Source organism: Centroberyx affinis, unplaced genomic scaffold (genome assembly GCF_046629955.1).
Source record: "Centroberyx affinis isolate AG114_WGS23_722 - 3 ecotype Tasmania unplaced genomic scaffold, CSIRO-AGI_Caff_v1 ptg000175l_1, whole genome shotgun sequence".
Classification (NCBI taxonomy): Eukaryota; Metazoa; Chordata; class Actinopteri; order Beryciformes; family Berycidae; genus Centroberyx; species Centroberyx affinis.
This window is the reverse complement of record NW_027278872.1, coordinates 109,727-124,492: the sequence shown is the minus strand read 5'-3', so window position 1 is coordinate 124,492 and position 14,766 is coordinate 109,727. Positions and strand designations below refer to the sequence as shown.

General features: G+C 41.7%; 1 protein-coding gene across 11 annotated transcripts in view; it reads right to left on the bottom strand.

The window, feature by feature from the left end:
- LOC139657431 (teneurin-3) overlaps window positions 1–14,766 on the bottom strand; it is a 119,287-nt gene that overhangs the window by 35,163 nt on the left and 69,358 nt on the right. For 7 of the 11 annotated variants that reach the window (XM_071535293.1, XM_071535301.1, XM_071535308.1 and 4 more), the window contains 4 exons: window positions 13,689–13,889; window positions 8,864–9,049; window positions 4,534–4,680; window positions 3,722–3,941 (listed from right to left, as the gene is read on the bottom strand). In XM_071535293.1, the coding sequence (XP_071391394.1) occupies window positions 3,722–3,941; window positions 4,534–4,680; window positions 8,864–9,049; window positions 13,689–13,889 (754 nt within the window). Of the gene's footprint in view, window positions 1–3,721; window positions 3,942–4,533; window positions 4,681–5,138; window positions 5,163–8,446; window positions 8,453–8,863; window positions 9,050–13,688; window positions 13,890–14,766 lie in introns of all 11 variants that reach the window. The other 4 variants (XM_071535316.1, XM_071535324.1, XM_071535334.1 and 1 more) reach the window with 1 other exon arrangement.

The window sequence follows — 14,766 nt, the reverse complement described above, 5'->3', positions numbered from 1 at the left end:
AACAACTTCTGTCAGTCTCATACCCAAGTCTTGTGCTTGCTAGTGTGATAAATGTCTGTGCTAACACTTATGATGAAAGCTAGTAAATCAGCCAGAGAATTGAGTTTAACTGAACTCTTCAACTCTGTTACAGATACCTTCTTGATGCGAAACGTTGCAAAGCTTGGTGGCTGACAAGTGTCAAGAGGCACTTTATAGGAATTCAAAACAGCGAATGCAATGCTTGAGGCAAACTGTCATGAAGAATAAAAAAAAAGAATAGCACTGAAAAAAGAAATCGATACAAATGATTCGCCACAGCACTCTAGAGAGGTGAATTCGTAAACAGGGTACATGTGAAAACACAATCTGACCATAAAAGAACACTATAAACATTATTCAGCAGTGAAACAGTCAAAATCTGAACATTTGTTTTGGTTTGAAAAGGTCTGGGGAGACAGTGATATGCCCCATTTTTAAACCTTTGTTTATCTGGGAAAGGTTTGCTGAGCATACATCCTCCCTCCCACCGCGCTCTGTTTCATTTGTACAGTTACACACATTCACACCCGAGAGCTGCCCAGTACAACCAGTCTCCTACTGCTGGCCGAACAGCAGCTCCACTGGAGCAAGTGGAGGGGGGGGGGTTAAATGTTCGCCTTAGGGCACCTCGGTGGTAGTTACTGTGGCGTGGGAGAGCATTACTCATTCACTTTCTCCACCCAGATTTTCCCTGCTGGTCCATGGATTCGCTTCTGGTCAAAAGCCCTTCAAAGAACTGCTGCCCCCGATATCCCCATCCTCTGCCTGTACCTAGAAACATTATTTTCTTTGGCATTTTTGTTTTATAAATTATAAACACGGAAGATTCATGCATGATTAAAATCACAGATAGCCTCTGCGATAATTCAAAATGACTGCAGAGTCTCTCAGGTAATGCTCGCCCGATACCAGTCAGCCTCTCCTGCCTCTCAATCGTGTATTCTTTAAGTGTGAAGTAATTTGTGAAGTTGGACGTGCATTTGAAGGGAGGGCAAGACAATGCAATATTTATCCATCAACATTTAATCAATCTCCACTTCCTCAACTGTGGTGCAGAATTTTGAAAGTGTTTCCTCCGTATTTGTCACTGGCGGCGACTGTAAGCAAAAGATGTCTCATTTCGCCACTTTATCTCCAGGTCATTACGGATATGAGACGGGGATGATCAACAGCTTTAGCCTCTCTTATTTCCTTCCCGCTACACGCCTAGCATAAGCATCTCCCATTCTTTATTTACCGTCTCGGGGAACAAGGCCACTTAAGAGCTCAGCGAAGGTTCACTCTTCTCTCCCTGTGTCTCTATTAATCTTTTGAGAGCCAGACTGATGCTACTAGAGTTGAACCCCAAACGAACGCCAAGTCAAACCACCTGCTGTAACCCCAGAAATGAATCATATAATTCACGCATTCTTATCTGTCATTGTCTCAAGGCGGCTGCAGAAAAACACCATTTGAAAACCCAGTGGGAGACTTCTGTGGGGACATGCGATATGGCGGAGGGACTAAAAAAAAAAAAACCCACTAAACCACAACACATGTTTTATTCTCTGTGCTGTACTAGGGAAGACTTTACCGCTGAGTTCTGAAACCTGACCATACAATGAAATCTGCTCTCTTTTTCTTGGCTTACACAATGGCTTCTTAACAAAGGAGGAAAGGAATGACCTCTAACTGTTTTCCCCTCTCTGTACCGTCAGACATGAGATGCTGTACGACTAGACAAAACAGCCACTGCTGCTGTTGGAATACTTGATGCTCTTCTGGCATTATTCCAGCACTTCAGACAGAGTTTTTTCATAATGTATGATCTGGAAAGCCTGTCAATAAATGATTCACCCTATAACCTCAAACGAATGTGGGAAAAATATCTACGACTCTCCGAACAAATTACACTCTAGATTATTGTATGACTCTTCCAATTCAACCCTCTTAACTACATTATTTTGTTACATGTCGGCAGGGGTTGTACTCACTTCCTCCATATAGTAGAAAGGTAATTAATTTTGTCAAACTGAGTGGTATGCATGTTTGCTGAGCTTCTAAAATGCACCGTGATGTTTTTGACTATAAAACTAACTTCTACAAGGAGATAAAAAGGCAAATGAATATTTTGAGCTACAGAGCTAATGCCTCTGCCAGACATGAAATCGACAGTAAGCTGAAGACAATGAGGATGAGGATTACTGAGAACCCGGCTGGGGGGGGAATTGCCTCATTCTATATTTTCAGTAAAGCATGCTATTTACATAAGGATTACTTTAAACTATTGGAGGAAATATTCCCAAAGCCTTCTGCACACAGTTGGCAATCATTTTCCTCTCCATCAGTCACAAAACAAACTCTACTCATGATTCTGAACAGATGTGAGAGTGCATTGAGGTTTCGGTGAAAAATACAATTCTGTCTGCTCCGTGTGCAAATTGATATAGCCTAGTGGTTTATTCATTGGGTGCAGTCTTCTTTTGCTTTTACATCAAATGAGGATGAAATTGGGTTACTTCTTCATCAGTGTTGAACACCTCAAAACTTTCATCCATGCAGAAAGCTGTAAAATGTTTGGGAACAGCGATACTAGGAGCGTCAGGGTGCAGTTGTGTATCGAGGAGGTTAGAGAATCTGTCCCAGGACTGGAAGGTCACAGGTTTGATCTCTGCATCGGCCCGTCCCTTTCCATCCATGTGGAAATGTCGCTGAGCAACACAGTGAAACCCTACCTGCCCCATGGGTGGCTGCTGTGCTGAAATGTGTTTACGGACGTGTGTCTCAGAAGGATATGCGAAGAAACAAAATCCTAATAAAAAACAAAATACTTTGTAGATCTGAGGTACATACAGAGATACAGATATTATCATGTGACGCACTGCACACGCCTCTAATCTGGCCTCAATACTGCCCTATAAAACAAACAGCAGTGTCTTTGTAGTAACACTGAAAAAATAATTTCAAATGAATCTAACTGGAAGTATCTGCGGCACAGAAGTGGATAGTATACCAATTAATTGTTACTGTTGGTAGAATCTTTATTGATATATCTTAACCCTAGTCATGACCTTTGACCTGCAAAACACAAAAAGCTGTTACTGTTGTTTGACTTTGTAGTGCAGTGATCTCTTAACTTCTTCCAGAATCTTTGCGATGGGACTGATTTCACTGTGGTTGTCTATTGCAAAGACTGTTTCTAGTTAGAATAAAACTCTCACTGATGCGTCTTAACTTTTTAAGTGTGTAGGCCTGAACTGGTACAAGTACACTAAGTGATTGAAAAAATAATATAAAAAAAATGAAGTGTGAAATGTGTGAGGTTTCCAATGCAAAAAATGCACATTTATCTGCAAAGAAGATAGTCTCTCAGCTGAAAAGTTTGCTGCGCTTCTCTGCTCTCGGCAAAAAGTGTCCCTGTATCTTGATCTAAGAAACTTAATCCTCATGATTTGATAGCATAAGGACTGTTTTTAGCGAAGAAAAAACTCATGCTTAAGATGCTTAATCTTTGCCGGAAAAAATAACACCTGCTTGGGGCAACAACTCCATTGTAAACACACTTGTCACAGTGACTGCAAAGTCATAGAGATGTGAGATTCTTTGACGTTTCGGAGGAGTTGCACAAACACAGGTGTCTCTCCTGATTGGAAATGAGCCACCACCAGCTAGCGTGATGCAAATAATTAAAGAGCTGTCAGTAAGTCATTAAGCTGCTTACCTGCTGTTGAACGGGTTATCCCCGGGTATCACATGACTGCCGCCGGGACCAATCAAAAAACTGACGCGATCATAAAAGCCCTTGGCGGTGGGCTGGGCAGCGGCCGACCCTTGGCCCTGGCCGGCGATGGCAGCGGGGTCGGGCGAGCCGCGACAGTAGGTCTGACCCTGGCAGGCGATTTGAGTGCAGCAGTCTGGGTCCATGCAGTCGACCAGCCCATCTGGAACACAGGAGAGACAGTCAAGACAGGGAGGTAAAGCCGCGCTGACCTCGATGCATTAGGGGTTGACAAAAGCAATGTGTGAGCATCTCCCTTATCGTGTCGAGCTCCGGTGCACACAGACGACTTCTAACTTGAACTCAAGTTCATTCAAGCGACAGCAAAGATCCCGAGCTGACATCAAAGTATGAACTATTTTAAAAAGTATGTCACCTAATATGAACTGCAACTCTCTGTCTGAGCAAAAGTTCTGCAAAGTTGTTGATTAGGGAGATGAATTCATTAGAAATCAGTTTTAGGACTGTGTAGGACAAAGGTTACAGTCAGTGAAATAATATATGGTGCTGTGCTTGCAGCTGCAATCAACTGCTTTTTATAATTCATCTACTGTACATTTTAAGCTAAATTGTTTTACAATCTGCTCTGTGACAACATTTGCATATTGTGTCTCAGCGATGTTTTATGTATAATTGATTTGTTTTGTTTGTTTGCACTCTCACTGAGGAGCCACATCAAAGACAGTTTTCTGTCTCATACAACAAGATAGAGACAAGTTTTGGGCAACTAAAGATGAGGCTTTACTCGTTCTTACCTCCCTCGTTATCCTTGCCGTCTGAGCAGAGCGTTTCAGTGGCTACGTCGCACCCCAGCCCTCTCCATCCTGACTGGCAGATGCAGTGCCAGACGTTCTGATCCAGGACGCACCTCCCGTTGTTGTTGCACAGACCGGGGCAGCCGTCTGTCGACACATTGTGTATCCGTCAAACACCCGGGCAAATCACAACAGGTCAAACAGTGGGGGAGGGAGGGGACAAGAGTGGTTCATTTATACTGGACAGGGGCAAAGGAGGGACAAAAATGATAAAAGACAGTATCGGGTGAACATACAGTACAATACACCTCTGACAGGACTGGGGGATGGGGGGAAAAGGGGGGTGAGGAGTTATTGTCGTTTCACATGAGCTTCAGGAAGGTGCGCAGCTACTGCAGCCAATGGGAGGACAAGAGGGAAACTGCTGAAATCTGTTTATTCACTGTTAATACCGCTGTGCCAATGGGATGCTGGGAAATCATACAGCTGCTTTCAGAAAAAATCCACATAACTCCAGTTTTGGGGGTTTTCTTATTTCAAATGAAGGTTTGCATGATCGTTCATGAGTTAAGTGACCACTGGTTGCATGAAATATATTTGAAAACCTTGCATCATTTTAAAATCAATGTCTGTCTTTTTGGAGATGCATGGCTTTCATCTGACAATAGCAAGATAGGAATGGCCCATATTGAGTTCAACACGGGTGTTTGAGGCACTCATGTGAAGTAACAGCAACATCAAAGGGAAAGGCAAGTATATATGTAAATAGGAGAAGGAGTGTGGGAGGGTTGGATCTAGAGTCTCCACATTTACAAAACAGAGCATTTGCTGCCAGATCGCATTCCTTTTAGTGAGGGTGAGACAGAGAGCCGAAACATAACTAACCACACCAGTGTTGGCATTTAATCTGGCAGACACAAGGAATTAAGACAAGGGAGAAGGGACCGTGGAGTTTGCGTGAGGCTGGTTAAGACGGACAGGGGATGAGGGGACATATCGGGGAGCAGGATCACAGCAGAAACATTATGATCGACTCGGACATAGAACAGGTGTATATACGCCGTGCTAGGAAAGACAGAGAGCAGGGAGGGATTGTTTGTGACAATCTCCCTTGGGGGGTAGTGGTTCAATTTACCTTTATATCCTATCTTGACTGCTCCTATTACACAACCGAGGAAAGGGAAACATTTGGAAAAGAAAATTACTTATCTCTGTGGTGGCAGAGAGCTAAGACTGACAAACACATTTACTGATTGTAACTTACAGGGAGCACACAAAGTGGAAAGGGTTCCTGGCATAAAGCTGATGTACCTGCCAACTTGGCTTAAATATCTGGAGGGAGGCCTCGCTGGTAGTTTTCCTGAGATTATCTTTGTCTTCGTCAATGGTGAAGGCAAAACACATTTGGCCTCTGCTCTAATTTCAATCTCTTCGCTGTGCATGTAAATCACAGTTGTTATGGTGATTGAGGTGAAAAGCTAATACTAAGCATGAGTGACAGGATTTGACTGATACTACTGGCAGAGAAGGTAAGCTGTGCGCTCACCCAATCTGAAGGGGAGTTCAAATGTTTTGAGTAACAGGCAAAAATAACTAGGTGTTCAGTTGGATCAGAGGACATTTTGCATGAAGAGTATAATTCTAGAGTGAAATGAAAACGTTAAGTGTTTTTTACCTGATACTCTGGAATCCAGGGCTAGACAAGTAAGCCGAGAGGGAGTTGGAGAGAGAGACAGATAGGCAGGCAGGCAGACAGGCAGACAGACATAAAATACAAAAGAGAATGGATGTAAGTAGGAGTTAGGCAAAGACGTACAAACAGAGAAAAGACAAATAGAAAAGGAGAGCAAGTGTGTGCCAGAGAGGAGAGAGATGCTGCAGACATAGAATAGTTCAGTAGTTTAACTAAGGGAAGAAAATCCAGTATTTGATCAATTTTAAGTGAAGAGGTTAATTAAAGCAGCTAATGATTAATCAGAATAATAAATGCTTCCATGGTCAAAGGCACTAGACTTAGTCTGTAGAAGTGCCTTGCATGGTGCCTATATGTCTGTACATTTGAGGCAATGCAAATGAATCTAACATCTTAAGCCCAATAAAATATTCATTGTTAACACTCTCCATCTGCTTTGCTTTGCTAAAGCGAGACACTAACACAAAGATGAACAAACTGTTTCTCTTGATTTCAAAGTCTTTGTTTTTGCTCTGCAGGATGACTTGGACTGTGGTGTGTCTGAGCCAGCTTCATCTGGTTCTGCTTCAAACACTGTCTGCTAGTCAGAAGTATGTACGCTCATTGTCATTCTGATATGAATACATCATGCAGCAGCATACTAAACATTTTTTTTTTTTTTTTTTCAATTTTGCCATCATCTCCACTTCATTGATTCCAACAAAAAGCACAGCACTGAAGCCACAGTACACTAAGACGAATCAAAAACACCTTAATGGTAAACTGCAGCGCTGAGAAAGCAATGAGAATGGGTTAAGCCTTGCATATGAAAACAGGATCTGGATGCTTGCGACAATAGAATGGCCGAGGAAGTCCTCTATTCAAGTCCTGGCCATGTAATGTGATTAAAAGGCGCTTTGTGCAAATGGCAGTTATTCAGGGTTTGAAAGACGAAATAAGCTCCCAGTTCTCTAAGAAAAGGTAAAGTGCTGCCTATTCATCCCCAGTGCATCCAATGCAAGGAATTACTTTCCTGACGGGGGTCTTAAACAGGAAGAAAGAAAGAGAAACGGGATGGCGCGTAGTCGGCACTGAGGAGGGAAAGATTAATAAGATCAGGAATGTGACCCCGCCAACAACTCCCTCACTGCAATCTCTCCTCCCTCAGAGATGGATTTCTGCTCTGGATGGGGGATTGCTGATGAGAGAACTTGTAAATACATAATTAGGGTTCAATAGTTTGGAGAGCCGGATCTTTGTTTCACAGGGAAGATGCCGTCACGGAGCGGTCGGGGTTGACACTTGGGGGAATGCTACTTGACGCAGCGTGTCAGGGTTTAACTACGGGACCTTTGACAGAGGGTGAGGTGTCAAGGAAGTTTGGGTTAAAGGTCAATAGGAAGTGACATCTCAGAACTCATTATCCTCATTAATGCCGGCTGAAGCATGGCCATTTCAGAAAAATGATATTCCAAAGAGGCCTAGTGCTGGCTTTTCTTCTCCCTGAATACCTGCCCTTGACCTGCTAATGCAGCAGCATCACTTCAGCAGTCAAAAAGGTGGAATATCTAAATGGAGGACAGGAAAGAAAGACACAAAGTGGATGTTAGGCGTTACAAAAGGAGAAAGATTCAAAAATTAGAGAACAAAAGTAAAGGATAGCCAGCCAACATCTTGGAAACACCACATTTTCTTTCTGTTGTTTGGTTGGAAAGATGTTCAACAGATTTAAGCAATAATCTGTGACATTTTCATACAAATAAATTTTCGTTCTGCTACTCTGTATCAATGACTGATATAATACAACAGCGGTTCACCCTATACCCAGTTTGCTTGTACATTTGTTATATTTGATGCTCTAAACAGCCGGTGGCAGTTGGTCTTCACCGCGAAAAATCCTCTGGTGCCCAAGAAGTGATGCTTTCATGTTTTCAGAAGCAACAACAGCTGCTTTGCTGTTTGTTTGGAATAAACAGAAGAAGAACTGGGTAGTTAGTATGAGCAGCGACAGACACCACGGCTGTACAGACAAAGAAAAGAGCGCCACCTGCAGAAACTCAAACTTCATCAACAGAAAATCCAAGGAAAAAGACGTCACAGTACTGGACACACTGTTTGATTGACAGGTGATCTCTGGGAAGAGCAGGGCAAAAACACCACAGCAATGAGCGCTCAGCACCAAGGATGGGGACAAAAAAACACAAGAATGTCACAAAAATGTTCATTTTTTTTGTGACAGACAGTGTACTGCAAAGACTGTCCATCTCCAGAAGACATCTATTCTTGTATTCAGTCTTAAAACCTTTATTTTCCTAAAACAAATGAAAAATTTTGCCTATGGTGTATGATAATTTCACAAATTTTCAGTGCAAAATTACTTGTTTCAGGACGTATTGGATAGATGAAGAATCCTCTGAAATGTTTTAAGCTTCTGGCAGCAGCAACAGAATCCAGTGTTGTGATCTGCCTCTTTTCAACATACGCTTGAAACTGCACTGAAAAAGAAAGTGAAACTCATACTCCAATTTTTCCAGCCGTTTTGAAAAAAAATAAAACTTTAAGACTGGCTACAAAATGAAATTGCCTTTTTTTTTTTTTTTTGCAGTGCATGTCGTTGTGTGAAGTGTGAGCAGACACATGTGGCACATCGTGGCTCACCGATGGTGCAGTGTTCTCCGGTCCAGCCTTGGTGGCAGTCACACTTGCCCTCTCTGCAGACGCCGTGGTCGATGCAGCGTGGGTGACAGTCCCTCTGCTCGCACTCCGGTCCCGTCCAGCCCTCCTCGCAGTGACACACCCCGCTGATGCACGAGCCGTGGGGACCACAGTCCACCACACACACCTCTGTTGCAAAGGAAAAGCCATCACACACACTGACAACCGTGTAGAGATGTGGCTTTTGTACTGTAGAAAACCCTCTTTCTTACTGCACGCTTGCTGAACTGCTACCGGGGATCGAGTTTTGCTGTCTTTTCAGGCAAGTTACAAGAAATGGTCTGGCAACAAGTTAGCTGAGGGATACTAGAGTTTTGTGTTAGAATGTATTAACTTGGATCTACTGTATAACATTCAAGAAACAATTGTGTGCTGTACTGATGCAGGGCAGGTGCAGGATAAATGTGTGGAGGGGATTTCTACATTGGCTACATTGAACCAGAGTCTCTCCAGTGCTTGTATATTTATGCATTTTTATTTACACTTTGCATTGATTATGTTCTGTATCGATGCATCTGCAGCTACTGAATAAATTCTCTGATGTTTAGATAACCCTGTGCTACCCAGAAGTGTTGTTGCCCTTGGTTAAACGTAGCCAAAAAGTTTGTAAAAAGTAAACAACACATGCTATTATGAACTTTATTCTTAGCACAGGAGAGTTAGAAAATCCTGCCACTGAGAAGCAAATGTTTAAAAAAAAAAAAGTTAATCTGCAATGTGTGATAATATTTAATCTAAAAAGAGAAACATAATTACTGGCATCTGTTGTAGCAAAGCTTAAGAGGTGGTTTTGTTTTGTTTTGGTTTTTTTTAGATGGGAAAATGTCAAGTCTTTACTGCTGCCTCTTGCTTTATGGATCTCAATAGACTTGTACACATTTTTTGTGTATAGTGTAGTTTGTGTTTTTGAGTGTAGAGTGGACTGCATAGTTAACTGGAGAGTTAAATGTCTTGAGACTTGGAGGGAGCAAAACCCCCCAATCAACTTTTAATTTGCTTCCAAAAATACACAAGGAGTACTTTAGAATGAGGCAAGAAGTCAACAGAAAAATCACCAGGAGAATCCTTACCCTAAATAGTAACATATTAACCTGATGCATGGTAGTATTAGACTGGTTTCAGTCTAATATAATCACTCAAGTCTCCCTCAAGTCTCAAAATGTCAATCAATTGACATTTTATTTGTAAACCACATGATCTACAATACACCACAGAGACACTACAATAAAACGAGAGCTACTAGAAAATGGCATTGAAACCCATTCAAATGAAATGAATGCATGTTAGAATGCACAATCAAGACAAGAGATGAGGCTTTAAAATTAACATTACAAAGAAATACACTATGCATCCAGTTATTGTGTAATATGATGGTAGACGGGTGATATTTTTAGCGATTTCAATCTACTGTAAGTGAAAATTGCACTTACATTTCACTGACTCAGCATCAAATTCTGGACAAGTTTAATTAGCTTCTCAACAAAGGGCCCTAATAATTGTAGCAACCACTTCTTTCTATCAAATGGCATCAAAGGCCACACACTGAAATTAAAGTATTTCTTTGAATAATAATTATTGGTTTCTGAGCACAGAACATAGTTTATTATGTGCCCATTTTTTCTATAGCCATTTTTAGCTCTTCTTTATCAAATGCTCCAGTAATTCCAGAAGCCACTTTTTTTTTCTGTTTTATAGATGGAGAAGTTCTCAAAAGAAGACCTGTCATCACTCTGTGGACAGTGGGAAATGGCAATGCAATTACTTTATACAACTAAAACTTTCAAAGTGACCAATTTTCAGGTTTTGGATACTCTGAATGCTCATTTGCGTGGTGTCTTGGCAGACTGAGGCCATAGGTACTGAAGCACGCTGCTTAAGTCTGGAGTCTGGAGGGAGTCGGGTCAACTCCTATTCTTCAGCTATGGAGCATCAGAAAGAAGCAGAACAGCTCTCATGAATTTGTGTTATTTCCTGGAAAATAAAAATGCGGTAAGTGCGGTGGTAAGAAAATCACTGGTGTCTACCAGAGTAAAGCTAACCGCTAAAAGCTCCATTCTTGGGTGAGAATAAAAAATGTTCATTTACTGGAACCAAGAGCTGCCATCAAGGCTTTTGAGCGGCACAGCAATAAAGCTTTCCACTGTGACAATGGCTGTCACAGTGCTAGAGGAAAGTAGCTCTAAGTATGTCCTCAATTTTTAAGTGGCTAGATGTTCCAGGAAATCTATATAGTCCTATAACTGAAAAGTTGGTGACTTTTAGAAAACTTAGTATAGCCTGAAAGGAAAGCAAATTAGCCAAGAGACATCATTCTGCCTCCAAAATGTGACAAGTCAAGGATAAAATAGAAGCTCATTTTGTTCAAGTTTTTTTTGGCCAAAGCACCCCCACCCCCACCCCCCTACACCCCATTCCCTTTACTTAGGCTCTTTTAACTGACTGTTTCCATCTCTCTGAATGGAGTTTTTCTTCGATTGAGAGACCTTGGATGGGTCTGATTAAGTCTAGACGACACTGTAGAATATTAAACATGCCTCTGGAGGGGACTCATTCGATTCCAAAGGGATACCTCCTTCCCATAGAATCTATGCAATCAATTTTTCATTAGTGCAAAAGTGTTTATCTGCTTTTAACATGCCCCTGACTCAAGCTGGATAGGGGTTGTGGGCGGTCGATCCATGCTACGCGCTTGTTAATTAAAGTTTATTTAACTGAGGACGAACTGCAGCATTAATTAAGAGAGAATCCTCCACCCACCCAGGTGGGTAAACTCCCTAGCTTTTGGACCGCACCAAGGCCAACCCCGTCCTTCACTGTTCAGTTCTGCTATCGACAGCCGTGAGATATCTTGCTGAGTGAGAGGATTGTGTCCCGAATTTCGAAAGCTTTAACAGAATAACAAATTACCTCTCTTTAAGATTGCGGCCTGAAAGAGAATCAACTGAGACAAAAAAAATCCCTGTTCACCAAAACAATCATTCTTTCTTCCTGGGCACCGACCAAGCAGGCTGCATGCTGCTTTAGAGGTCTGCACACGCATCTATCATCTCAAATGCACCATCCAGCCTCCTTATGCTTTAATTTTCAATTGAGTTTCAGCCAAGAAAAATATATTTGACAGCCTTTTCTACAGACAGAAACACGCTGAAATTTCTATATTTAATTTTCAGACTTCATACGGGCTTTGTATTCGGCTCTGGGATTTACCACACACTGAATGAGTCTATTCTGAAGATGGAAACAGCGCATAAATCACCTGGATCTTAGGTACAGATAACAGATGGGAGGGGCCAGCCTTTGAACTAACATGTCACCTACCTGTGTCGAAAGGCAAACCCTCTGAATACAAAGCTAAGTAACAAATGAGGAGGCTCTGTTCTCAACAGATGGGAATAAAAGATTGGGTCCTCTCCTCAGAAAAGCTGCTATACACTTGCACTCTTACAAAGGCTTCTCACCCAATTCATGTGTCTAATTTGGAACGACGCAAATTTGTGTTACTTTTCAACGACACAAAAAAAATGTAATGAACAACGATGAGTTACGGAGCATTAACATATAGATATGTGTTACTATTAACATACAGTATTTTGTGTTGAAAACAAACGTGCTGCAAGTGTTGATTACAGATCTTTATGGGTGCTACAGTCTGACTGATACAGTTAGTCGTGTGGAAAAGTTTACTTCCGTCGCATCTTTGTATTTAGTTTGTTTTGGTTCATACTGCCTAATTACAAGCAAAGCAGGGCTTCTAAACAGAAGTCACATGGACTCACAAGTAGCTTGTTTATTGGAGTTTTGGTAACCTTTCATCCAAAAGCTTAGAGATTTTGGCAGTGAAGGGAGTCAAAACAAATCCTTTTCCAGTCCCTGTAACTTTGGCTAAGCATGATGGACTTGTCTGCACGCTTTGCGTTTATTTAACTTCTCTGGTGTTCATACCAGTCAAGAAGACATGAAGAAATAGCTGAATTTTTCAATTTGTCAGCATCTGTCTCCTTATATCCATAAAACTAAGCCTGTTTAGTGGTTGTTTCCAATAGTTCAGATTAAATTCCCACGCCTAATGAACTGTACTGCAGTTTACTTGGAACAGGACAGAGGTGATGTGAGATATGAGGTGAGGGTTAGGGTTAGGGTTGATGTCACACAGACTCCACTAAGGGTGAATTAGAAAAGATGGAGTCTTTTTCTGGGGCTTATAGAACATGCGGCTCACAATACTGTAACATATATCTCATTAAGATGTAAAACTTCAGGCAAACAGTGTTTCAGACTACAAATTCTGCCTCATTCCTCATCTATGCAGCAGGTCCAGACTGCACATCAGTCTGACATCACAAATTATTTTGTTTTGGTTTTGGTTTTGGTTCTTGATTTTCTACCTTTGGGAGAAAGCTGACAAATATTGACTCGCCTGTCCAAAGCGATGTTAATAATATATTAAGAGTTTCATTCCAAAATGCTACATATCCATTCGGAAACAAATAGTTACCTAATGTTCATTGTTTGGATATTTCAAAAATATAGATGATTCAATCCCCAATAATGTCACCTACAAAACTTTGTCAATAGAAAATCCAAGGAAAAATGACAGGTGATCTCTGGGAAGTGCAGTGCATTGACACCACAGCAACGAGCGCTTAGCACCAAAGATGCCAAAATAAATAAAAACACAGCGCTCTCAGATTAAGTAGCAGCTTTAAGTAATATGTCCTTTGTTTCCACTTCCAAGTAATAAAAAGAAAGTCAAGCAGCATGTTCTGACCTACTGAGCAGTCGGCTCCGGTCCAGTTGGCCTCACAGACGCAGGTTCCCGAGTCGGTGTTGAAGGTGCCGTGACTGGAGCACTGTTCAGGACAAGTGCTCTTCAGGATCTCACAGCTGATGCCTCCCCAGCCCGGGTTACAGTGGCACTCACCGTGATGACAGGCTCCGTGACCGGAGCACGCCGGGTCCATACAGTCCACTGAGGAGCACAGAGGACAGAAAAGTCATTTTAACACTTTAGACAGGGCATCAAACTTACTCACTCACTTAAACCCACCAGCAAATACACACCAGCCACTTTCACTTTCACTGTGTTACCAATCAAATATGATTTTTAGAATGGAAATGAACCTGTCAGACAGTTAAAAATTTAGCAGTCCTCGGTAGTAGCTGGTGGTAATTTTCCACCCTGCTTGTGACTTTCAGCCACTTCCCCTATTACAGGGTTGTTCCAATGTAGTGACAGCATAATTATGCACCATTATAAGTACTAGGAAAAGGAGCCCAATTAGTGTCTAGACAGATCTAATCAATTACTATCATTAACAATTTGCAGATCAGCTTGCTGATCTAGGTTAATAATTGGCAATTATGACCAACATTATCAACCCGTTACCAATAAGGGCTAATTAACAACACTATTGTACTGTATTTACTTATTTGCTTGGACACTGATATTGATTGTTAACCTGAACCGATTCATCAAACCAGAGACCTAATGATCAAGCTAGAACCTCAAAAGCAATATCCGGCCACCTATGTTTCCTTCCCATATTGCTTACCTCCAAAGAAAACCACAATATAATCATTCGGTGAACTCAATAGCATTTTACACATAAGGTCAACGACCTGCAGATGTAAATCTGAGCTGATAATTGCCTTTAGTCTGCATGAGGATCAATAAAGTTAAACGGATTGAAGGGAAGGGGGAGGTGGAAAAGGTTGAAGAGAAAGAAGGAGCTCCCTTTTCAATAACAGGAGAAGTAGATACCATTGACTGATTTCAACAGGTGTCTTCTACTGTACAAGAAGGTGATCGCATCAGTGGACAGAAGACACACCGTTCCAGAGGGAGA